The 27,998-nt window shown below is 33.4% G+C and overlaps 1 protein-coding gene across 1 annotated transcript; it reads right to left on the minus strand.

Annotated features, from left to right (window-relative positions):
* Positions 1-1,944: 1,944 nt before the first annotated feature.
* Positions 1,945-27,752, minus strand: WBP4 (WW domain binding protein 4). The gene is made up of 10 exons (XM_051983880.1): positions 27,616-27,752; positions 26,579-26,651; positions 23,423-23,485; positions 23,220-23,343; positions 21,519-21,704; positions 19,926-19,972; positions 19,282-19,357; positions 8,614-8,819; positions 5,849-6,018; positions 1,945-3,356 (listed from the first exon to the last, which is right to left on the minus strand). Coding segments are annotated over exons 1-10 (1,158 nt in total). The 5' UTR covers positions 27,618-27,752; the 3' UTR covers positions 1,945-3,145.
* Positions 27,753-27,998: the final 246 nt, after the last annotated feature.

A 27,998-nucleotide genomic window follows, 5' to 3' on the forward strand; every position in this document is an offset into this window, starting at 1 on the left:
TTTCCCACTGATGCTATACCAGATTTATTTGTACATATATCATGTTTGTGTACATATTGCTTCCTATCAATAGAATGTAAGCTCTTTGAGGACATTGTCTTTTACATATTTTTTCTAAACCCCAAATGCCTAATAGACCTAATACATAATAGGTGCTTAATAAATATTTGTTCATTGATTAGCTCACTCTAAATGTACTAGAATGTTAGGGAATCTCTGTGGTCTGGCAGTGAGCAGTGAATGTTTACAATAAGCACAGATCAATAGTACCTGGGACCTATGGGACTCCTTCAGAGACTTTATAATTCTGAAAAGGAAAAGATCCTGCCCCAGAGTCCTTTCAGCAAAAACTCATAAAACTAATGAAAAATAAAGCTTCTCAAAAGGGCAAAGAATTAGTGAATAGACGGGAGGGCATTCTAGAAAGGGAGAGAACCCTTTGAACAACAATGAAATGGGAATAGTATCTGTCATCAAAATTGAAGATTTTCTGAGGAAAGGATAAAGCGATAGAGGTGTCTGTCTTTAGCAGATGACAGAGGGCCTCAATGCTGGGCAATAATTTTGATTTGATACCCTAGGGGCTCTTGGGATATGTGGCAGATGTCTGAGGATGACTATTTTGGTGTTTTTGTAGTAGCTGTATTTGAGAACAGTTCATTAGAGAAATAATAAGGCTTTAGACTACAATGGTGAAATTATGAAAATAGAAAGGAAGAATGAGTTGACAGAAATAAAAACATTCCCTATTTTTTAAATCATTTTTTCTCTACCAATGAAATCAATAATACACAAATTGTAACTACAAAAATGGGATTTCCTTCAGATAATTTCAATGTAAAAGGATTACAGAATATTCTTTAATTACAGAGAAAGCACACAGATGCTTTAATACAAAATAATAAGATATTTTCTTTGTAATGAAGATATTTCAATCCCTGGTAAAGGAATTAGAAATCATCATGAATTTCAACAATTACAACAAAAAACAATAACTGATAATTATAACAAAAAATAATGGCTAACATTCTTATAGTATTTGAAGATATGAAAAGCCCACTATACATAGCTGCTCTGTGAGGTAGATGTTGTGTTCTCATCCTCACTTTACAGATAGGAGGTGGAAGTTGTCTAAGTGCAGTAACTTGTCTAATACACAGCTAATTCATGTCTGAGGGAGGATTCAAACTCAGCAGTGTAGCCATGGTGCTACCCAGCTGCCCCTAAAGGCAACCCTAACAACAAATAACTGACAAATAAAAAACATAACCTTTGAAAACAAAAGAGAATTAAGTGAAGCCTCACTTTCTTTAAATTGGCAACCATTTGATATTATGAATTAACTACTGCTGGTATTTGTTTAAAATACCCAAATAAAGATGATACAAATCGGATCTTTCTAATATTTCTCTTTTAATCCTAACATAATTTGTAAGACTTGATTGAGTGAAACAATGTTTAATACTCAGAAAAAGTTAAGTCTGAGTGAAACTTAAGGTCATTTTCTTTAGGGTAAAAAGTTTTAAAAGAATTTATTTTAAAAGGCCTAGGTCATATAATTTTGAAATGTATCTTACAATTTAAAAAAGTCATAATCTTCAGATAGTAAAGAGTAAATTAAAATTTTTTTGGGGGGAGTTATGACTAAGTATAGAGATGATGTGTTGCAGTTGCAATAACTGCTGATCATTAAGTGGTAAAGACCTTTTAGAGATCTACCCAGATGTCACCAAACAATATAAATAGAATGCTACTGAAGTCTGAATCTGTTATTGGTCCAATTGGGTGAAGAGGCAAAGACCAAAATGGATTAATTACTCTGCCATGAGAGGCAGGCTATAGAAAGCTCTAAAATGCTTTTTGAGGTTTACAAAATATAAGAAAAACCATAAAAATGTCAAGTAAATGGGAGTAGTCATCAAGAATATATGAATAAGATTTGCATTAAAATGACAAAATCAGTACTTTATTCGTGCTTTTAACAAGTTTTAAAAACAAGCTAGTGTTTAATTCACAAATATACTGCCAATCTGAAAGAAAAAAATTCATTTTAGGAAATTAAATACTGTAGAATTCATTGAAAATGTATCTTGGAAAGGGTTTAGGGAGTGAAAAGAACCTACTCCACAAAGCATTAAATGGGAAAATTCCACCAGTTACAAAAATTAACCAGAATAAAATGTTTCCCATTTGCCTAAGCCAATACTGAATATTTTTCCCTGAAAGTTACCTTCTAAAAGTGTCTTATTTAAAATCACTATATGAAAAAATAGAGATTTGTCCCCAAAATCTTAATGTAGTTTACAGCTTTATTTAATATCTTTTAAGCAATAGCTATTAACATCAAGTCACTCAAACTTAAAACTGCAATAAGATCTTTGGGATATCCTGTACAGGGTTTAAACCCATAAGAAGTACCCTTTCTAGAGTCTTCCATTTTTACCATATTCTGGTTCACACAAGATTGGTATCCAGAATATTCATTAAAACATCATTAGACACCAAGAAAGGAATGATTATGAAAGACATAACCATATGAAGGATTTTGCATTTCATCTTTTGACATTTAATTCACATTAAGTTAACACTCCTGATGTAGCTGGGAGTCACATTAAATTTAGATCTTGGTCCTTATATTCAGTTATGTCCAGTAATGTTAATTTATTCTATATTAGCCTGTTGACAGCATATTCAGAATAATTTCCTCTGGGACCTGAAGCTCTTACACTATAGAACTGTTACTATTTCTTATTAAGCAGTCAGTTATCATTGTGCAAGAAAGTAGTATTTTCAGACAAAATAATAGAGTATACTCATGTATGAGAATGGAAGAGCCAATTTTCTTTTCACATATTATAAATAGCAGATACATAGCATCTTGAATTATAATGACATAATTAAGAAATGTAAGATAGTGAATACAATGCAACATAAATGACTCCCATTTTAAGAACAAAAATAATATTCACATAAAAATAAAAATAGATTTATTACAATTCACATCTAGTACAACTTGGAATAAGTCTACATTCTTAGTATCTTAACCATTAAAAACAAACAAAAAATAGCTTACAAAGTTGGAGACATTTTTTGTTCAAATAGGTCCAAAAGAGGTCAGAGGCTACTTTTTGTTATTAAATTTAAATTACTGATCACCTCCTCTTTGCCTTAAATTTCTAGATTTTCCATTATCAAATCTTCTCTTTTTGAAGACTGGGGCTACTCCTTCTGCCACATCTCCAAGAGAAGTGACTGTTTTTTCTTTAAATGTTACTTTTGGGTCCCCACTCATATTAGCAACTGGAGGTCCTAAATATTCATCTTCTGTAGTTGGAAGTTCTAAATCTATCTTCTCACTGGATTAGAAAGTAAAACAAAAATTATTATATAACACATAAAGTAAGGTGAAAACTTTTTCAAATAATGTATGCCTTCAAATCAAGCCCCCAAAACACTTATGTCTACTATAACAGACAGCTTGTTAAGAATGTTTATTACCAGTTAATTTAAATTAAATTATAAGATATGGAGAAGTGATCATTTCTCAAATAGTAATAATAGCAATGCTAATCCTAACATAGATTAACTATGGAACAGATTTTTTGTTACAAAAGGAAAATGAATAATAGATTTTTTAAAGGATCCAAGCAAAAAACCCAGGGATTATCACCCCAAGGCAGTTATAGAAAGAATAACGCCTTCCCATAAAAAAGGAAAAAGAGAACTAACAGATATTCTCAAAACTCATGATAAACAGATTAAGGTACATGCCACTGCAATTACCAAGTGTAACCTATGTTAGTTTATCTCTGAAGGAAGTCCACGAAAAAGAACCAAAAATGGAATCAAAAGGCCCTCCCCATAGGCAACAACCAAGAAAATGTTAATCAAAATAAAAACAATGACTGAGTAATCACCATTTATTTACGGAGATGGATGAGTTTATGATAAGAAGCCCAGTCACAGGTACTAGCAATTACTAAAAAGTTATCTTTAAGAAGTCTACTTACTAAGTACCAAAAAAAAAAAAAAAAAAAAAAAAAAAAAGATTCTGTTTTATAAAAGAAGATGTTCAACATATTATGTAAACAGGCAATGAATCTCAAACTACAAATTTAAAAAATTCACAAAACATTCTTGTGAATTTAGCAAATTGTTCTGAAAATGAAAGCTCAAAGACAAAATTACTGCCTATAATAACCCAGATAAAAAAACTAACCATAAAAGTTTAAGAACAATATTTTGAAATAATTTATATTTCTAATTTCCAAATCATGAGTAATGAAAAATCTCTCAAAACATAGAAACTATTAGAAATTAAAAGCATATGGAAGCAGAATTATCATGTCTTATCTCTGTTTTATAGATGAGAAAACTAAAGCTCAGAGAGTTTAAAACCATGGTCATGTAGCTAATAAATGTTGAAAGTAGGACATAGGTGTCAAATCCAGGATTATTTTCCACTATACCACTCTGCATTTTGATACATACAATACTGAATACCTCTGTCTCCAGAAGGTGTTTAGTGTCATGTCTATGATAATTTGTCAGAACCAAATTTATTAATAACTATGTATAATGCCATTATGCTAGCCATGAGGTATATACAAAGGTAAATATGATCCTTGTTCTTAATATGTTTACAATATGATTAAGGTAATAAAATATTCCACAAAAGAATTACAAAGATCGGAATATGATAAAGTGAATAAACATAGAAAATATTCTATGAGTTCAGATAAAAGGTATCATTTCTTGCTGAGCAGATCAATGATGCCATGAAATTGATGGCACTTGAGATGATAGGATTTTTTTAAAAGCTTATTTAAGGGGGGAGGAAATGAAGTGACAGTGGATGGTGTAGGGAGTTGAGAAGGGAGTCTGATTTAGTTATTTAGTTAAAAATAATGTGAGAAAAAGGCTGAGAGAAATGTACTGGTGTCAGGTTGGATAAGAGTTTGAATACCAAGCTAGAGATTTTGTCAAATGAATACATTTCAATAAAAGTGAATATAAAGTTTTTGATTAGTGAAATAACATTATAAGAAATATGATTTAGGAAGATTAATTTGGCAGCTCTATTTAAGATAAACTTGGGTGTGAATGAGAAAATGGAAACTGGAGAGACTGAGAGGCTATTTTCATAATCCAGTCTAGTGACAAGAAAGAATTGATAGGCTTGGTGGTAACAATCTAGAAAGGAGTGTAGACACAAAGGAAGGAATGGAGGATGATATAATGCTTCCAGTAGATAACTGGAAATGTAATTAACAGAAATAAACAAATAAGAGACAGATGAGGTCATAAAATGACCTCATAAAAATAAAATGAGGTCAGATTTGGAATCGGAAGGTGTAAGTGGGATATTATTTAAGTAGGGAGATCCAGAGAGAGACAGAAATGAGGATTTAGGTCTTAGGAAAGTGGCCAAAACTAGATTTAGGGGTGATAAGAGAAAGACAAGAAATGGCCAAAAAGATAGGTGGAAAACCAGGAGAATGGAGTTAATAGTAACTTAAGAAAGAATAACAGAAACAGAAACAGAGGGCAAAAACTGAAGACATTTAAGTAACTCAGGAACAGAAACCAAATAACTATGCTACCATATTCTTGCTTAAATAAGACTATACAATTGCAAACATAAAGCTGTATTTTTACTCCTCAAGAAACAAGGACAAATGAAGTTTTCTTCTGTCCTTCATTTTTCACCATTTGCAGAACATGTATATAAATTAGTCCATATCACAGACAGGGGTTAAGATATGTTAACAGTGCAATGGATATAATGAGAGTCCCTAGGATGCTAACTTCTTCTCATATTGTGTATAAATAAGTATCTGTTACTTACTAGGGATTTTCCTCTTGTTTAATTTCTTTCCATTCCCCATAAGGGTTTGGCCTTTTAGGAGATTTGGATTTTTCTAATGAACGTGATGAGTCTTGTTTCTGATCACCATCACTTTTTTCCTTCTTTAATTCAGTTTCAGTTTCTTCAACATGATCATTTTTAGTTTTTTTCTGAATGAGAGAAAAGATGATTGATAACTATATCACACAATCTTTAAAAAGGTCATAACAGTTTTATTCAGGTATGTGATTGCTTCAAGCAAGGGTTAGATAATCACTTGGGTATAATACAGTGGAAATTCTTTTTATAGGCATGGGTGGGATTGAATGACCGTCATGTCCCTTCAACTCTAAAATTCTGTGACTTACTGTGTGCCCCTGGGGGAAGATTACTTCAATTCTCTATCCCATAGTTTCTCATATGTAAAATGAGTGTTCAAGCACTAAAATTCTCTGAGTATTAGGGACAAGTCAGTGTTCCCTATAATATTAGTCAGCATACTTTAAATTTTTAGGTAGAATTTCTAAGTTTAAGGCTAGTATTTGGAAATACTGTTCACTTAAATAAGAAAAATGAAATCCTAAAATTTTGTGGAAGAAGCATATAAACTCCTGAACTTTCAGAATTAGAAATTTGTCAATGCCATGTTATGATTTATGGATGTCTGAATCTTATCATGAATACTAAAGGAACTGCGAGGACTTTGGTTCTTTTGCATTAGGAAAATCTCAGTTATACTCTGGACTCCAGAGAAATAATGTAGTATTGTAACAGGTACAGTAACATCTAGACTTTAATTTCTTTTGGCCATACAATTTAAAAGAAGTTACCTATTAGATTCAACAATGCTATATATTAAAGAATGTATATTCTGCATACTAAATCTAAGCCACAGGAAATTTTCCAATTTAGAAAATCATGAGTTTCTACTTTCAAGCTGGGCACAGGGGAGCATAAAGAATATCTTTCAAGAGGCATCTGAGGGTTCATTGTACATCTTGTTCAAACCTGAGGATTCATTGTATATCTTCTTTCCAAGGGATCTGGGAGATATAGAATGGGAAACTCATTTTTCCATATAAGTAGCTGGGAACTTCAAGAAATTCTATTAGTTACTGTGGTTAAAAACCACTCCTAATCCCTTAAGGCCTGTGGTCCATGTGGCCTACAAACTTAAAGGGATTCTTATTCATGGTTTAGTGGCTCTTACATTTTCATTTGAACCTGATACCATTATTTTAATGTACCCTGAAATAGAAGATTTTGTGAATTCGTTGCTGATCCATATAATTATTGCCAGAGTCAAGGAGTCAAGGGACCATGGCTTGGCTCCTTCCTTTGTTCTTTTCCACATGTCGACTGTTAAATAAATCATCTAAATCAGTGGTGTCAAACTCAAATAGAAATGGGAAACATACAGAAAAATTCTTGTGGGCTGCATATATATTTAGAAAATCACATTAATTAATATTATTTTGGTTTTGTTGTATTTTGCTAAATAACTGTTATGTTTTAATCTGGTCTGGACTGTATTTGAGTGTGTTGTAGGTCACACATGTGGTTTGTCACGTCTGAACTAAATCAAGCACTCTTCAGTTATCTGAATGACAAGATCTGTTTTATCAGACAAGATCCATTTATTTATCTCTAATTTCAATGTAGATAAATCAATTTGTAGGTACCCAGCTTTAACCACAAGCTGTAACTGAAATGTTGCTTTAAGGTTCACAGGAACAGTTTTCCTCATGACAACCCTGTAATACTGTAATATGCAAGTATTATTATCTTCACTCTGTAGATGAAACACTGGGGTATAAAGAGCCCAAGTGAATTGCCTCATAATAAGTGAATAGCCACAGTTAAACAAACTATGTTCTTATAAATCCAATTCTCTTTCTATTCTAAATTGCTTCACCAGCTGGCTTATTTCCAAGGGAACTGCAAGTCCTATCTGGTTGAACTCCAAATCTAAGTCCTTGATCCAGAACATCTGGTTGCACACTGTCTTCATTTCAGGACCAGAACTTCTTGAATATGCCTCTTCCCCACACCCAGGCAGCAACAGTCAGGGCTCATAGCTGCTGTAGTGAAATTTTGGAATATCTGGAACATGGAAAAATACACGGAGGAAACCCCATACTTAAAACCTTATGGACCCTCTTAGTAAAAATGCCAAATACAATAAATTTGAATAAGCAGAAGATCCATCACTTTTGTTGTCAAATCTACTCAGTAATTCAACATTTCATCGATATAAAAAAAATCATACACAAGAGTAATCAGAAAAGGAGATAGGCCATTTGTAGTTATAAACAAGAAATAAGAAGCAGGCAACCTTAAGTGTTGCACTAAGATGTCAACTATCAAAAGACCTAGAAAAAAGTCTCCAGTTTGGAATTTTGAGAAGGCAAAAAAATAATCTCACAAGGGATTTCTGGAAGGTCATGGATAAGAATTACGCAAGAGAAGGGCTGTCCCCTGCACTGGTAAAGGGAGTACTTACTTCTGTGGATAAGTAGATGGAAGAAGCTTTGCATTAGAAAAGGAGATATATAAATTACTCTGTAAAAAATATTTCTATTCCTTTCTTCTAATAAAGAGCATCTAACAGGAAATCTATCAATGACTTAAAATAGATTTATGCAAGTTTATATAAATTTGCTCTTATTACACTTTGACTTTCTTTTTTACTATTAAGTGGAACTAACTGTGAGCCTTTATAAAATTTTTCAATATATTTGAGAAAACTGAGGACAGAGACTTACCCTAAACTTTATTTTTGGCTTTTGTACTTCTGTAGAGATCTCTGATTTTTCTTTCTCTTCCTCTTCTGCTTCTTGTATTTCACTGGAATCACTATCTGAATCAGATGGCTTTGATTCGGCTGGGGCATCAAGTGCTTCAGTACTATTACTAGAAAGGGAATCTCCAACTTGTGGAACACAATCCTCAGGCTTCTCCCATTTGGATTCTGTTCCAATGCATTTTAATACAGTATTTAAAAAAATTACCTTACTATGAAAATTTTTAACTATTTAAATTTAAAGCTCTCTCTAAAAACATAAGATAACTCCTTCCTTTCATCTTCCTTTCCATTGTCTTTGTCTATTCATTGTTTTCTTCTTATTTCTTACTTATAATTAACATCTCTGACATTCAGGTTTGTTCTCTTAATTTCAAATTATTTCACTATTAAGTCTTTCCATATTTCTTTATATTTCTTATATTTCGTTCTTAATTGCAAAACTGTGTTGTGTTTACTCTGATATAGCACATTATTGAGAGATTTACCCATAGTTAGGCTTTTGGGTTGGTTCATACCAATAACAATATTATTGGAATTACTAATTCTCTTCATAAGTAATTCCCAGAATTATATTTGACAAAGTTATTATCATAAATGTTATTTTAATGATTTATATTTATGCAATATGATTGGCAACAATATGAAAATTAATGTTTCCCTCCTTATTGTGAGATATTATTTCTACAGCTAGCAAATAAGCAACTACCTTCTAAGATATAGTATTAATTAATATTAGCCAATTTGCAGGCTCTACTACTCCCTATTTGGGGGTCTTGCATTTATACCTTTTAGAAACTGGAAATCAGGGAGCCTAGAAATGGAGTAATTCAAGATCCTATAAAAACCAGGACTTAAAATCTATTTAATTCAATATATACACTTATTAAACACTTATTCTGAGAAAGACAAATATGGAAAACAATAGTCCCTACCTTCAAGGAATTTATAATCTATTGCTCGAAGGGCCTGATTTCTTCAGTGTGGGAATCCCCTGCAATGATATATATCAGTGGTTCTCAAAGTATGGTTGGGACCCTTAAAGGATCTCCAAGCTCCTTTCAGGACATCAAAAAAACTATTGTCACAATAACACTAAGATGTTTTCATTTCTAATATTGTAAATATTGATACATGTAAGTATAAACAATCAATAATTTGAAGTATAAGTGGGTCCCTAGAACCAAAATGTTTGATAACTGCTGATTTAATCTAATCTACTTAGTAAACAACGATAAGCCCTTCTACAAATCTCCCAGCAGGCGATCATTCAACCTCTGCTTAGAAGACCTCTGGTTATGGGGAAATCTATCAACTCCCAAAGCTGTTCATCCCATTTTAGACATGCTTTATTATGAAGTTTTTTTGGTTTGTTTTTTACTTTGCTATAGCCTTTATCTCTATGCAACTTCTACGCAATACTTCTAGTTATGCCATCTGGGGATAATTGAACAATATTTCTTTCATCTAACTATACATATTGGATATTCCTTCTAAATCTTCTCTTTTAAATTAAAGATTTTTATTTACAAAACATATGCATGGGTAATTTTTCCAACACTGACCCTTGCCAAACTTTCTGTTCGAAAGTATCTCCTCCCTCCCCGCCCCCTGCCACCTCTTCCCCTAGATAGCAGGTAGTTCAATACATATTAAATATGTTAAAATATGTTAAATCCAGTATATGTATACATATTCATACAGTTATCTTGTGCACAAGAAAAATCAGATCAAGAAGGGGAAAAAAATGAGAAAGAAAACAAAATACAAACAAACAACAACAGAAAGTGAGAATGTTCCTACAACCAACCCTCTCTTTGGTTGTAGATGGTCTCTTCATCACAAGATGATTGGAAATGGCCTGAATCATCTCATTGTTGAAGAGAGCCACATCCATCAGAATTGGTCATCATATAATCTTGTTGCCGTTTAAAATGCTCTCCTGGAGCAATCTGGAATTATGCCCAAAAAGTTATCAAACTGTGCATACCCTTTGATCCAGCAGTGTTTCTATTGGGCTTATACCCCAAAGAGATACTAAAAAAGGGAAGGCAACCTGTATGTGCCAAAATGTTTGTAGCAGCCCTGTTTGTAGTGGCTAGAAACTGGAAAATGAATGGATGCCCATCAATTGGAGAATGGCTGGATAAATTGTGGTATATGAATGTTATGGAATATTATTGTTCTGTAAGGAATGACCAGCAGGATGAATACAGAGAGGCTTGGAGAGACCTACATGGACTGATGCTAAGTGAGATGAGCAGAACCAGGAGATCATTATACACTTCGACAACGATATTGTATGAGGATGTATTCTGATGGAAGTGGATTTCTCTGACAAAGAGACTTAACTGAGTTTCATTGGAGAAATGATAGACAGAAACAGCTACACCCAAAGAAGGAATAGTGGGAAATGAATGTGAACTATTTGCATTTTTGATTTTCTTCCCGAGTTATTTTTACCTTCTGAATCCAATTCTCCCTGTGCAGCGGGAGAACTGTTCGGTTCTGCAAATATGTATTGTATCTAGGATATACTGCAACATATTTAACATATATAGGACTGCTTGCCATCTTGGGGGGGGGGGGAGGAGGGAGGGAGGGGAAAAAACGAAACATAAGTGATTGCAAGGGATAATGTCGTGTAAAAATTATCCTGGCATGGATTCTGTCAATACAAAGTTATTATTAAATAAAATAAAATTAAAAAAAAAAAATAAATAAAATGCTCTCCTGGTTCTGCTCATTTCACTTAGCATCAGCTCATGTAAGTCTCTCCAGATCTCTCTGAAATCATTCTGTTGGTCATTTCTTACAGAACAATAATATTCCATAATATTCATATACAATAATTTATTTAGCCATTCTCCAATTAGATGGGCATCCATTCAGTTTCCAGTTTCTTGCCACTACAAAAAAGAGCTGTCACAAACATTTTTGCACATGTGGGTCCCTTTCCCTCCTTTAAGATCTCTTTGGGATATAATCCCAGTAGAAATACTGCTGGGTCAAAGGGTATGCACAGTTTGATAACTTTTTGAGCATAGTTCCAAACCGCTGTCCAGATGGCTGGATCTGTTCAGTTCCACCAACAATGTGTCAGTGTCCCAGTTTTCCCATATCCCCTCCAACTTATGTCACTATCTTTTCATGTCACCATAGCCAATCTGAGAGGTGGGTAGTGGTATCTCAGAGTTGTCTTAATTTGCATTTCTCTAATCAATAGTGTAAATCTTCTCTTTTCTATGTAAAATAATTTTAACTAGAACAATTTATCCTTCTATGGCACAGTCCAAAATTCATTTTACATCCCCAGCTGTTCTTTAGAAGTGATCAACCTGTTTATGTACTTCCTAAAATGTGAGGCCAGGAAATGGAAAGACTTGGACAATATCAAATTACAGTAAGACAATTATCTCCCTTCTTCTGGACACTACTAGTGTAGCCCAAATCATATTTTTGTGGTTGATGTTGTTTGTTTCCATGCTTTATTATTGTCTTTTTTAACTTATACTGAATTTGAAGTAAACTGAAATGCACAGTAGGCCTTTTTTTTTTCTTCACTTAATTGGGCTGCAATATACACCATTGAGATCACATTTCCATTGAATCAATGGAATCCAGAAAAAGATTTTGGGAAATTACTGAAATCCAGGCATTTTGTTTAATACATTCTCCTTATCTACTAATTCAATAACATTGTAAAAAAAAAAAGGGGGGGGAATTATGAAATTTGAGCTGAATATTCCTCTTTTGAATATACAAAGTAAGATAATGATACATGTTAAAAGGGATGTAGCAAAGCTGGGACACTAATATTTTGTTGGTGGAGTTGTGAACTGATCCAAACCCTTCTGGAGAGCAATCTGAAACTATACCCAAAAGATCATAAAACTGCACATAGCTTTTGAGTCAGCAGTCTCAATACTGAGTCCTTACTGGGATCCAATGAGATCATAAAAAAGGGAAAGGGAACCCACTTGTGAAAAAAAAGTAGCAGCTTTTTGTAGTAGCAAGGAACTGAAAACCGAGTGAATGTCCATTAGCTGCGGAATGACTGAACAAGTTATAGTATAAGAATGTCATGGAATATTATTGTTCTGTAAGAAACAATTAGCAGGATGATTTCTGAAAGACCAGGAGAGACTTACATAAACTGAGGCTAAGTGAAATGAGTAGAACCAAGAGAACATTGTGCACAGTAACAAAATTATGACGATCAACTGAGATGGACTTGACTTTTTTCAATGAGATGATTCAAGACAATATCAATATACTTGTAATAGAGTCATCTGCATCAAAGAGAGAACTACAAAGACTAAATGTGGATCACAAAATATTATTTTCACCTTTGTCATTTGCTTTTTTTTTTTTTTTAATAATTATAACTTTTTATTGACAGTACATATGCATGGGTAATTTTTTACAACATTATTCCTTGCACTCACTTCTGTTCCAATTTTTCCCTTTCCTCACTCCACCCCTTCTCTAGATGACAAGAGTCTTATACATGTTAAATATGTTATAGTATATCCTAGATACAATATACATGTGCAGAACTGAACAGTTCTCTTGTTGCACAGGAAGAATTGGATTCAGAAGGTAAAAATAACCTGGAAAGAAAAACAAAAATGCAAACAGTTCACACTCATTTTCCAGTGTTCCTTCTCTGGGTGTAGCTGCTTCTGTCCATCATTGATCAACTGGAACTGAATTAGATGTTCTCTTTGTTGAAGATATCCATTTCCATCAGAATACATCCTCATACAGTACTGTTGTTGAAGTGTATAATGATCTCCTGGTTCTGCTCATTTCACTCAGCATCAGTTCATGTAAATCTCTCCAAACTTCTCTGTATTCATCCTGCTGGTCATTTCTTACAGAACAATAATATTCCATAACATTCATATACCACAATTTATGCAACCATTCTCCAATTAATGGGCATCCATTCAATTTCCAGTTTCTAGCCACTACATACAGGGCTGCCACAAACATTTTGGCACATACAGGTCCCTCTCCCTTCTTTAGTATCTCTTTGGGATATAAGCCCAGTAGTAGCACTGCTGGATCAAAAGATATGCACAGTTTGATAACTTTTTGGGCATAATAGCAGATTGCTCTCCAGAATGATTGGATTCATTCACAACTCCACCAACAATGAATCAGTGTCCCAGTTTTCCCGCATCCCTTCCAACATTCATCATTATTTTTTCCTGTCATCTTATTTGCTTGTTTTTTTTTTTTTTTTTCATTTTTGTTCCTCTTTTGATCTGATTTTTTTTTGGGGGGAATAGCATAATAAATGTGGAAATATGTTCAGAAGAACTGCACATGTATAACACATATTGGATTACTTGATGTCTAGGGCAGAGGGTAGGTAAAGAAGCAAGGAAAAAAATTTGGAACACAAGGTTTCATAAAGATGAATGTAGAAAACCTTCTTTGCATTTATTTTGTAAAATAAAAAGCTATTTTAGAAAAACAAAACAGCATTTTTACATTGTATTTGAGATTAAGTTTTAAATAATTTTATAAAATAAGGAGTGTATTATATTTTCTGAAAGATTCAAATAGAGAACCAAAATTTGAAATTTATATTTGATACAAAAAAAAAAAACTTATCAAATGAGCTTAGCAAAAAATTTCATTTAAGAGATATAGTAGCTCTATTTGCTGAGCAGTTGAATTAGAACCTGAATTCTAGCTGACATGGGATTTGCAACTGTTGTGAAACACACTGGATTACATAAGAAAATTGGGAGAATAAAAAAAAAATACTTAGTCCTTTATCTTTCACATTAAAAAAAAATGTGTCTAGTTTAATTTTTGCCATTTTTTAGAACAGCACTAATTTCAGTTAGTTATTATACACTGACACCTAGTGGTCCTTCTGATATTTAGCATATATATGTAATAAAGGATGATACCATAAGCACACATTTGTAATTGGCATTTTTTTCTCTTATCAATTCTGATTTATCTGTATGGTACATATTCTATTCCTATGTGGATAATGCTAGAAAAAATTTTATGTTTAATTTTTGCTCTTCTATATCATAAACTGAGTTAACAAGAACTTTTTGTTGAGACTTAAAATGCCAATTAAGATGATGGAAAATGATTATAAACTGATGACAATAATCTCATATCAAACACTATTTATAAACTTTAGATACAATGTAGCTCACTTTTCTCAAAATCAAGTCATTTCAATGGGTACATGAGACTCAAATTTTGACTCAAACTGACAAACAATTGTAATAAAAAAAAAAAAAAAAAAAAAAAAAAAAAAAGGAGAGAAACAAAACCCCCCAAAATTAAATCTAGTTGCACATTAGAAGTTCTGGAACAGCTAGGAGGTGAAATAGAATATAAGGTCTGGAGTTGGGAAGATTCATCTTCCTGAGTTTAAATGTGGCCTGAGACACTTAACATGAAAGCCATTTAACCCTGGACAAGCCATTTAATCCTGTTTTACCTCAGTTCCTCATTTATAAAATGAGCTGGAGATGGAAATGGCAAACACTTCAATATCTTTCCCAAAGAAACCTCAAATGGAGTCAAAGAGTCAGATATAACTGAAAATGAACAGCAACAAGAATTCTCCAATGAGATCAGATTTCTTTTAAGTAGTATTTTATTTTCCCAAATACATGCAAAGATAGTTTTCAACATTTACCATTACAAAACTTTGTGTTTAAGATCAGATTTTTTTTTTAAATCATGTTTGAAAAACATCCCTACCAGAAAAGCTAAATCCTTCCAGAACAAGCTGAGGCTGGTTTAACAACAGTAACAACCAAAAAAAGGCACTAATGACTACAAAAAAAGTTGTTTTTGTTTGTTTTTTTTCCTGAAGCAACTGGGATTAAGTGACTTGCCTGGGTCAAGTGTCTTGAGTTCGGATCTGGACTCAGGTCTTCCTGACTTCAGGGTTGGTGCTCTATTACTGCACCACCTAGCTGCCCTAACTGAAAGTTTTTAAAAATTATGCTGAGGACAAGAAGATCAAAGAACTCCTAGACCTGCCATTTGGTAAGAAGGTCAATGGCAAAAGATGAATTATTTAACTCCTCTTTTACTTTGATCTTCTATATTAAAGAGAATAATCCTAAAATTATAGACAATTTAATAATGAATTAAGAAAGAATTGAATGTCAATTCAAAAAAGTGAGGAGATAAATGATCTCCTAAGTGGAATTCAAGGACTTCAAATAACTTAAATTTGATGGGCATCCCAAAATACTAGCAAAATTTGCTGTTATGATTGTTGAACCATTGTCACAATCTTTTAGAAACTACAGAACTAAAAAGGAGTTAATGGACTTAGAGCCAGAAGTGATGCCAAATTAATTGGTGGAGTACTGATTTTCAAAAGGAGAACCAAGGTCAGTCCTGCAAACTATAGACAAAATATTGAGCGAATAATTATTAAAGGAATTGGACACATTTAACTGAAGGGGGATGGGAAAGGAGGCACTTGGATAGCTGTTTCAAGAATCCTAAGGGCTGTCATGTGGAAGAAGAATTAAGAACTTGTTCTGTTTGGCCTTAGGAAACAAAAAAAGGAACAAGAGAAGGAAATTGCAAAGAAGCCATTTTAAACTTGATGCCAGGAAAAACTTGTAAAAAAATTTTAGCCCTTATAAAAATGGATGGGTGGCCTGAATAGGTTGTAGAGCTCTTCCTTAGAAATCTTTAAATGGAGATTGCTTTGGGCTACACTAGATAGCTACTAAGATCTCTTACAACTTCCAAATTAAGTGATTTTGTGGCTTATTAAACATTTATTAAGAGATGATCATAATAAATTGGCAGAAATTTGTTCAGCATAAATCACAACACGTATAAACCCAGATTTATCTAAACTAGGTAGATTAGATAAACAGAGTAGTCTCAGTATACTTAGAAGTTAGAAAGATTTTTAGACAAATCTAATTGGTTGTAAAATCTTGTCAATTTTACCTCTTTATAGAGGTAAATTGCATTAAGTCCCCTATATACTCTCACAGTAGCCAACACAGGTCCTCTTCACCTCTCATCTGGAATATTTTAATTTTCTTGTTCATTTTTTTGTCTGATTCTTCATGGCAGTTATTCCTTTTCCAGCTCATCTGACAGATAAGGAAACTGAGGCAAAGAGGGGTAAGTGACTTGCCCAAGGTCACATAGCCATTAAGTGTCCGAGATTGGACCCGAACTCAGCAGGGTGTCTTCTGAACTTCAGGCCTAGTCTTCCATATACTGGGTCATATAGCAGCGCTCAATAGCTAGTTCTAACTAGACTCTCTACCTCAAGTCTCTCATCCACTCAGCTGCCAAAGTTAACTCCCAAACAAGCTTGACCCTATCATTTCTCTGCACAAGCTCTAGGGACTTTTTTACTTGTAGGACCATTCTTTTGTTTGGAATACAAGACGGCTATCCCCATCTTTTTAGTTCTACACCTTCCTTATTCACCTATTCTATAACAGCCAAAACTGGCCTCCTTTTTTATTTCTGGCTCTCAGGATTACTAATACAACCAGTGACTTATATAAACATACATAATACCAGTTTTTGATTTGTAGCTGACAATAAGTGAGAAGGGAAACCAATGGATGTCAGAATCAGGATTCCAAAGGGATTCAGTAAACTAGAAAAATGGACTAAATGGAATATTCTACATTTGGCTTTAAAAATCTACACAAAAGAATTGGGGAAATAGCTATAGAAAGAATTCATGTAAAACCTCTCTGAGAATTTTGGTGAACTACAATCTCAATTAACATATTGTATAGAATTCTACAAAATAACAACTCCCCCCTCCAAAAAAAAGGACTCACAGGAACTTGTTAAAACAATAATTTAAAAAATTAAGTCACACTCTTTTGGTAACATTATTAGAATAATTCCATCAACACTAATTCAGAAGAATAGAAAGCACTATTGTAGAAATATAATTACTAAATCAATTTTAGGAAATTCAGGTTGCTGGGGGCGGTTTTTGGGAAGTAAACCACTGATTTTCTAGTTTACAAAAAAGGTTTTAACTGGTAACTGAGGAGTTCCAAAAAAGAATTATACACTGTAAACAAACAAAATGATTTCACCCTGTTTTTGTACTGACTCCTAATGTTAGAGGCGGTAAAACATGGTGGAGAGCTAGTTCAAGACTCCAAAACTATATCTGCACAGTAGATTCTTGTTTACATGGGGGGAGGGGGGTTTCTTCACTAGGAGATCTCTACTGATAGAAAGAAGGAAATACAACCCAAAACTCAGTGTTAATAGGTATGCAAAGACTATACTGTCTGTATTTATACAAAGGATTCATGGATTATAATTTTCACCTGAAAAATCTTTCTATAAGTTATAAAACGTAATCTAGAGAATTATAATAATTTAACTTATAGGATTCTATTGTAAAATAAAGAGGCTAAACTAGACTGATCTTCCAGCTCTAACATCCTATTTTTATAATGATTTTGATATAAAAGCAGTAAAGACAAAAGTTTAAATAATTTCCATTTCTATTACTTTTTTGAGTCTATTAGCAGGTAAAAATTAAATGATGTGGAGCACAACTACACAATATATAAGAATTGCTATAATATTTCTGATAAAAAGTTTAATATCCATGATCTAAAAGTAATTTACATAACTTTTATGGGACTATTCACTCACAATATATGGCTAACGAATATTAATAGGCAATTTTCAGAAGAATCACAAATTAAAAATAACCACGATTAAAAATATTCAAAATCTAATTATCAGAAATATAAATTAAAACAATTCTGAGATGCTCAATTACAATTATTACATTGGTAAAAGTATTAGTTAAATTAAAAATTCTAAAATTCAATGCCAGAAGGGCTATGAAAAAAAAGGTACATTAATTATAAAATGACACAATCTTTAGGAAAACAATATGGAATTATATAATAACAACTTTTTTATTCATTCTTTCATCTAGTAAGCTAGACTTAGTTCAACTACTATAAGCTAAGGATATGCTTTGCTTATAAAAGTACTACACATACATTTTCTTAATACTATTTGTTATGCCAAAAAAGATGGATGTAACATGTTGAATTTAGGAATGGCTGAATAAACTATAGTATATGATCACAATGGAATGTTATGCCATTAAAAATATAAATTTTTAATATTTTCTTATTCTTCATATTATGTGGAAGTGAAAAGATAATACTTGTATTCTCTACAATGCTATGAATATCAACAAAATCTGGGGTGAAAACACAGAAGAGACAAAAAAAAGAGTTCGGGGGGGAGATTAAATTAATAACATATTTAAGATACTGTTATTTTTATTTGTTCATATGTGTATTTGAACACACACATTTTTTTTTGGCTGAGGCAACTGGGGTTAAGTAACTTGCTCATGGTCACACAGCTAGGATGTGGTAAATGTCTGAGGTCAAATTTGAACTCAGGTACTCTTGACTTCAGTGCTGGTGCTTATCCACTACACCACCTAGCTGCCCCATAACATATATATTTATTAATAGCTACATTTACAACAGAAGAAACAAATAACTTCAATTTTAGATTATATATTAGGAATTCATACCATGCAAATAAATCCTTTCCATCTAGAGAAAAGTTAAATTATGTTACTTACCACCTGTTTCTGTATTATAATAATAGGTATAACCATCTTCACTTAAACCTTCTACCCAAAGAGGCATTGCTGCTTTCTAACAAAAAGAAGTACATAAAATGTTAAAAATGATCATATTTAACAACAATGATAATGACAAAAAAACTATCCTGATAAATACATATATATAATGTTTAAAGATCAGTAGAGTTTTGTGTGTGAGTGTTTTTTAAAAGACTGTCTAGATATATATTTTCTTGCATTCAAGTATCAAGAACTGGTGGCTGGATTGGGAACTTGAAACACTGAAAAAAAAAAGGAGTTTGGGAAAAGAGAGGGAACTGATATAACAAATTTCTTGGAGACCATTCACATCAGCCACTAATTTTTGAATTAGATAGCAGTTCTTGTCAAACAGAAGATAAAGTGGATATCTGGGCCCAAAATGGCCTATGAGTGATTGAAGAGCTATCTCTATTCCACAGGTTACTGACCCTTGACCTAAAGAATTCTTGGAACTGTTCTATAAATGACTCTTGGAATTGTTTTGAAACAAAGAGGACAAAAACTGCATATTGGTGTTTGATGGTATAAAACAATGTTTAGAAGTACTCTTTCCCCAACAATAGATTAAGAATTTTACTGAATAGAAATAGTTCAATTACCTTACTAAACTTTCCTTGGAATCCTTCAGGTTTCTCCCATTGAGATTCTAAAAGTCAAATTATATTCAAGTTAGTTTTTCTGCTTCCTAAAAACATGTCCAGATGATTTGATTTGTTGCATTAGTCCATGAAGATCATCAATACATCAGAACTATCCAATGTGTTCACACTATTCTGTGTAATTACAAAAGTCTCTTTCTTTAAGGGACTTTATAATTTAATGGAGTAGGAAGACTAACAAATACTTTTACAATTATTAAACTTATCTATACAACTATAGATTCCTCCTAATTACAGCCCCACAAAAATATTCTATTATAAATGCACCTATTAATAAATATACGTTTTTCAGTTGAAAAATAACAGCAATTATAAGTGGCCCTCGGGTTTTATTCAAGTAAATTTTTTTGGAGGGAAAAAAAAGATTGTATATACTACATTCAGGCCAATAAAAGCACATAATATGCTATAGATATACAGAGATAGAAACAAATTTCACAGAATCAGGAAAGTTGAAAAATTTTTTTAAATGAAGGAATTACTGCAACAATTATGATTATAGGAGTTAGTCATAAAAAAAATCAAGTCTTCATGGAATTAAAATTTCATCAATTTTGAAGCAAAGTATTTGCTGTGATGAAGATGGGACTACTACTACAGAATGAAGTATAAAAATAAAACAAGATTTCTCTGGAACATAAAGAACAAGCCAAGGTTCAGCATCCACCTCTTGTATAACTACCAAAAAAACTATAAAGCCAAAGGTAAATTATGAGTTTAAGACAGCTATGCAAGAAGTTAGAGCTGTCACTGTTGAATTCTCATGATGGAATACAGACCCACTCCCACAAGTGATGACCGCAGAGTAATCCTATCTCACTATTATAGTGCAATGGCAACTTCACTCAGAGTCTAGATGGGATTATGGTATTTAACTTAAAACTGGGGAGTTACATAAAATAATATCTATAATTTCATTGACAGCTCAGTGATACAAGGAGCCATTTCTTTGCCAACACAGATGATATATAAAAATGTGACACTTCTATAGCATCTTAAGATTTAGAGATTATATTATATATATATTCTCTCACTGGAACAATAGCACCACTAAGGAGGTACTATAGAGAGCATCAACGAATGCTAAACAGATGAAAAAGAAAACAAAAACTAAAGCTTGATGAGCCTGAATGACCTGTTTATGGTCATAAGAATAGAAATTGTCAGATGGGGTATTCCAATTTAAGTCTCTTTTCAATGCCTTTTACTTTTTTATCCATAGTTCTTTTGAGGTGCTGAAACCCAGAAAATTCACTGCTTAGTGACCATCCTGGTAATAAGTTTTTAAACTAGGTAGTCCTTAAATCAGACACACAATCCAAAAAAACAGACTCATATCAGAAACTTTTCCAGGTAGGCAGGACTTGTTAGAATTTGTGTGCCACTGGCACAGACTTTGAAAACCCCAAGATATCTATGTCATGATGAAGCAACATAATAGGACTTTATTAGGAAAAGAAAAACCTATAAAAATAAATAAAACCTCAAAAAATAATTATGGCATTATACTATATTTTTACCTAAAGTACTTACCTCCTGTGATGGTATTATAATAATACTGGTAACCTTCTGATGATATGCCTTCTACCCATTTGGAAGCTCCTACTGAATCTATATTGGAAATATCTTTTTTCCTCTTTTTCTTTGCCTTCTTTTGATCTGACAGTGAGACAGATGGGGCAGTGCTGGTTACCTGCGGTGTGCTAGACTCTGTGACATCTATATTGAAAGTAGAAGGATAACTTAGTCAGTGGAACATTCTTCTTCTTCTTCTTCTTCCTTTTTTTTTTTTTTTTTGGCTGAGGCAATTGGGGTTAAATGACTCACCCAGGGTCACACTATTAGAAGTGTTAAGTGTCTGAGATCACATTTGAATTCAGGTCCTCCTAATTTAAGGGCTGATGTTCAGTGGAGCATTCTTTTTTATTTTATTCATTCATTCATTCATTTATTTATTTTATAATAACTTTTTATTGAAAGAACCCCTGCCAGGGTAATTTTTTTACATTATCCCTTGCACTTGCTTCTGTTCCGATTTTTCCCCTCCCTCATCACCCCCTCCCCTAGATGGCAAGCAGTACTATATATGTTAAATATGTTGCGGTATATCCTAGATTCAGTGGAGTATTCTTAAAACAATGACTAGAACCCTATCTTAGGGAATATCACCCTAAAAGCAGTTTTCACTAGATTTAAAAGGCAAATTAATGTAGACAATATGATTATTGAAGCCTGAGTCAAATACAAATAATTAAGATATAATCTAGTAAGTACTGAAATCTCTAAAAATGATTAAAAGAAACAAGAAGGTAGTCCTATACTACATGAATAATTATCTGTCCTAGAACAGAGTTTATCTCTATCTCTGAATAAATCCCCATCTAGTGCTTTACTACAACTTTTCCCCACATAAACATGTCAACATTCACAAGTTCAAGGGATTGATAGCTGGAAGAGCCCTTAGAGATTTTCTAGTAGAATGTAAGGTCCTTGAGGGCAGGCCATTTTATTTTTATTCCATATCCTTAACACACAGTCCAGTACCCAAGAAATTATTGATCTGCACTCAATGCAGGCCAATCTCCTCATTTTATAGATGAAGAAACTGACATATAAAATGAGAGAAGACAAAGTTTTGCCCTAAGGGTCTTATTCAGTGAAAAGGACATTCTCCAACTTCAAACTCAACTCCAGTGTTCTTTCTTTAAACCATACTATCAGCACTTACTCATTAATAAATATTAGCTAAATACCCATTATATGCAATGCAGCATATGATAGGTACTTAGGAGGTGGTGGGAATAAAGATAAATCCAACAATCTCTACCATAAAAAAAACATAATACACTACATAATTTGATTATTATTTTTGCAGAATAATAATTAGAAATTGAAAGCTGTTCACATTTAGTAATGTGATACATTACTAAAGAAATAAATATTCTTTATTTCAATAACACAGCCAAATAAACAATATAAATGGCTTATAAATAAGTTGTTTAGATTGAGAAAGTATTTAGGCTCAGATTGAATTGAAGTTTAAAAGATGAAGAGGTAAAATGAAAGGGTACAAAGTTCTATGTTCTCACTTAAGAGAAAGGCTGCCAATAAAAACATTAAGGGTGTCTCTTTAGTGTATGAGCTTCATCAGGGAACCTCACCCATGGAAACAATAAGAGTTTACACAATATTCTCTCTGATGTTACATTTAAAGCATTTTGGCAGCTTTTCTACCTGAATTGATTCCAAGCCTTTTCAAATCCTCTTGGTATGCTTTAAGAGCAGCTGCCTCCATTGCTGCAAACTCCTTTGATGCTTTTTCTTCTTCTTTTGCCTTTTCCAGACTTTTCTGTTTAATCTACAGAAAATACAAAATGTTAGAACAAAGTAAAAGGACCAAGATTAATCTGAGAAATTTACAGAAAAATCTAAATTACCTCACTGATTCTTTTGGCCACATTTTCCTTGTGGTTCTTTCCTCGTTCATGAAATTCAACACTCTTGAAAAATGTGAAAAAAAGGAAAAATAAAGAAACAAGTAATAAGTGATAATTCTTACTATGAATCACTAAGATCCAGGAAGGAAGAGAAGCTAACTCTTGAAATTTAAAAAATTTTTGAAATAAGATAAAAAAGCTAAAACAAAACTTTAATATAAATCGATCCTTTTTACAAAATAATGCCAATGAGTAATGTTTTAGTTTATCCTGTATAAGTAAGCCATTATTTTTTTTTTGGGGGGGGGGTGTTATACATGTATATTCATTTTTATTACATATTTCCTTATAAATCTTGTTAGGAAAGAAAAGTCAGAACAAAAGGGAAAAACCATGAGAAAAAAAAAGTTGAATTCTTATAAATGTATTAGACTTGTGATATTTTTGCTCAAGAAAAAGATATTTACTCATTAAAATTTTAAAATAAACTTTTATAAAATAAAAGAGAGGCTAAGTGAGAAAATTCTTGTTCAAATAAAGAATCTGCCCAAATACTATAAAATAAATCAAAAGGAACAAGTTTCTGAGGTTTTCCCCCCTCACTTCACCTTGATGAGGAATCCTTTGGGGAAGAAATAAGGAGTAAACTAGATTTTGAGTTTCTTCTTCAGTGGGAGAAAAAGAAAATTATAAAATGCATTTTCTTTTTTTTTTTTTTAAATTATGTTCTTGATTGACTGTTAAGTCTACAAATATTAGTATTTTAAAGCAAACAGAAACTATAATAAAAGTAAAAGAAAAATTGTACCCCCGATTAAAGGTTAAAGAAGTAAATTATACTTTGGGTGGCTACTTTGGAAAGCACTTATTTACTATGTGCAGTATCTGCCTATTTTATTATATTACTATCATTTTGCAGTCACCTGATCCAAGCTAAGTGATAATTTGTTCTGGGTAAGATAATAAAAACTTATATTGCTATTTAGGTTACCTCCTACAAGGAAATATCATCAATAAATTTTGTGGACTGGAAAATTGTTAGCATATATTTATAAGGATGCTTTAATTAAAACAAAATGGGACAGTTAGGGAAGGATGGTGTTGAACTGAAGTTTTATGAGGATAAAAGGTTAAGAAAATTTAAGATAAGTTTAGGAGAAGAATAATTTTTACCTCTTTTCTAGAATAGAGCTAATACAGTTCATTTTTAGGTTAACTTAGATACCATTAAAAAGTTCTTAGAAAAAAAATAATCATACAATGTTTTTTTAAAATGGTAAAAAATATTTTTTGTACTCATTTTCTTTCTTTCTTTTTTTTGCTGAGACAATTGGGTTTAAGTGACTTGCCCAGGGTCATCCAGCTAGGACGTATTAAGTGTCTGAGACCAGATTCCAACTCAGGTCTTCTTGACTTCAGAGGTGGTGCTTTATCCACTGCCCCACATAGCAGCCCCTGTATTCATTAATTTTCAACCATCACAAAGCTCTCCTTACTACTACTATAATATTTCAAATATCAAATTCACCTGCAAGTGATAAACAGTGAACTAAACTTTAAAACAATTGTCCTAAGCACACCAACAAAAAACCAAAAATCTAAAAAAGTCAAAAAAGGTTGGCTTATCAATACTTCACTTTTTAAATCTTATCTTAAAGACCCTATGATACTGATTAAAAGGGCAGGCAAATAATGGTTTCCAATATGTGGCACAAAATTTACTTAAATATACCATAGCTAGGATTGATTAAATGAATTTTACTATGTTTTGGAAAGCATTATTAACTGAGTTCAGGAAAAGGAGGAGGAACAAACACCCTTGTGGTCATTAATAAAGTAGTGAAGAGTCTCAGTATCAAATGGATAAAAAATGAGTAATATTATCTTTTTTTTTTTAAAAGAGGATTAAAAAAAGATCTAAGCCATACAATATTTTTCAAAGACAGAAATTATAACAAAATTTACAAATTACTAGTCATAAAAATCAGTTTTTTGAAGTCACATTTATTTCCAAAAGAATATGAAAATGTACATGAGGATTCCAGGAAAAAAAAAAGAAAAGGTGATATTTTGTGTGTTAGAGATCTTGGCTCAAAAACAATAGCTTAACTGAGAACAATTACTGTTACTATTTTTTTAGGACAGTTGCTACATTCCAACATAGGGAGGTTACTACAATAGTTTTCAAATTTGAACTATTGGTGCTGAGATAAAGAAATGAATTCTTCTATACAGCAAGAAACATAAGGAAGAACTACTTGAAATGATAAAATCCTTATAAATTTAATTTCACATATTTGAGAACCGAACTTGACATATTACTGCAATGGGGCTATCTAATGAAAACTGAAAAGACTGCCTACTCAACAATCTACTTTAAAAGTATGAAATGAGCATTGACCTACATAAAATATATTTTAAAACAACAACAAAAAAATCAAGGCTTAACGTTGCTTAAAAAAAAAAAAAATATAGTGGAAAAACTCTTGTACTAGGAATGAATAAAACACTTAAGAAACAATGTTGGATTTTAAGGCCTGCTATGATCTGCCTCTAATACTTTGATAATTTTATTGTTCAGTACTTCTCTAAATGTTTTCTATTTTCTGGGTGATTTGTACTAATGGCAACTCCCCATTTTATCCTGACTGCATTTGTACAACCCATTCCTAAATCCCAGAATGAATTCATTCTATGCTATCTGTTGAAACTAGTTGCCTTTTCATTCAAGTCTAAGTTGGAATGCTCCATCCCCATTCAGTCTTCTAAGATTTCCTCACAGCTGAATGTAAAAACTATCTCTTCAAACTATTTTAGAGAATTTTTTTGAGTTCTTTCTTTTGTCCTTATCATAAGTACCACACCTATTTGTACTTTCCAGATTTTAAGGCACTATATACATGCTTGTAAACATATTCTATTTATCCTATTAGTCTTCTAAACTGCATATTCATACCTGGCAAAGTACCTGATAAATAAGTACTTAATTTGCTGATCTGGCTTCAGTTCATGAATTAACTTCTTGAGTGATTGTGTTTTTTTAAAGAAAAGGGGGGGAGGTAAATTCTTTACATAGAACTGACATAAAATAGCATATTTAAAAAACACATATTCAAGTTTTCATATTTTGGAATTAATAGTATTAGATCATCATACAGGCCTATTGTCCGCTATCCAGCACTTGCAATAATCACAGAATTTCTTTGGTTGTGATTTCCAATAGTCTGCCCTGAAAAAGAAAAGAGGGGGAGATTGGAAATAAAAGGTAAGAACAATGTTAATACAGAAAAGCTGTATACTTTACACATGTTTAGGATTTCAAGTTTGAAATTTTTTATTGAAGCCTGATTAACTACATCATTTAGCACTGTTATACTGATGTTCACGTGATAAATTGTACTAATTTTGTACTATTCAGTTAAAGTTTTATGGGAATAGACTACATGGATGGACTATGGTTAAGTTGTCTTAGAACTGCTAAGTTCCTTCATATACCAATGGCATGAGTGGAAAAACTAACTACGAATTGAACTTCTTTCTGAACAGAAGACAACTGCTAAGATAAGGATCCAGCTGTTTCAACATCTGCCTGGATGTAACTGGACTGGAAGTCTGTGGAAACTAATTATTGCTCAACTAAAGTTACTTCCCTCAAAGGGGAAGATGAGGCACTGTGATTGGAGCATTTTATGACCCTTACGGTTTAATTAGTTATAGTGTATTTTTGCTTTTTTTTTTTCCCCCGACGCAGGCAAGGAACACAGAAAAGTTTCCAAGTAGGAGGATCATCACTTTATCGGGGCGAGCAGCTTTTTCGGGTGGGAGAGAAGCTGCGGGCAAAAGACAAACTCTTTAAAACCCAAGGATCCAGGAAGCCTGGGCACGTTCCTAAAGGGATACAAGGGCTAGGAAGGCCTCCTAGAGGCCCACTGAATATGGAGCCGCGAAGGGGGGTACGCTTGAAAACCGGGGTCGGAGAATCCCTCCTTAACCGCGCCCAGGACTCTAAAGCTGCTTATCCGCGTGCACGCCCAGCCACGGTGAAAACGGGGCCTTCCGAGTGCCTTGGTCCCTCCCACCCACGGGCGCCGGCCCGAGCCCCCGGGCAGCGTTGGGGATGCATACTGCCCCGAAACCTGAGGGCGCTGTTGGGGGTCGAGGCTCAGGGCGGGGAGAGAGCCTGCGACACTCACATGGCGGCTGCTGCTGCGGCGGCGGCTCCGGCCTCAGGCTCGGGGTGGTTAGCGCGGAGGGCTCACGGGGTACTGCCCGCCTCGAGGCCTAAGGCAGCCCCGGATTAGCCGCCACACTCGGGATCGGCATCCCATAGTCCCTAACTACGGGTGCCGAGAGTACTCAAGCCGCGTTTAACAATTCCCCTCCCCCCTTCCTTTTTTCCCCCCCGCGAGCAAGGGCGGTACTCCAAGGTGGGGGTGGGGGTGGAGTGCGGATTATAAAGGTGCCCAAAGGAGATTAAGTAGGGGCTGAGGTCAAACGAAGCTACGGCTCCATTGTGGCAGGAGCTGGGGTGAGGGGCTGAATCGGGGGCCCGGCACCCCGCTGGCGAGCTGCCCCA

The sequence above is a fragment of the Antechinus flavipes genome, chromosome 3 (assembly GCF_016432865.1).
Source record: "Antechinus flavipes isolate AdamAnt ecotype Samford, QLD, Australia chromosome 3, AdamAnt_v2, whole genome shotgun sequence".
Taxonomy (NCBI): domain Eukaryota; kingdom Metazoa; phylum Chordata; class Mammalia; order Dasyuromorphia; family Dasyuridae; genus Antechinus; species Antechinus flavipes.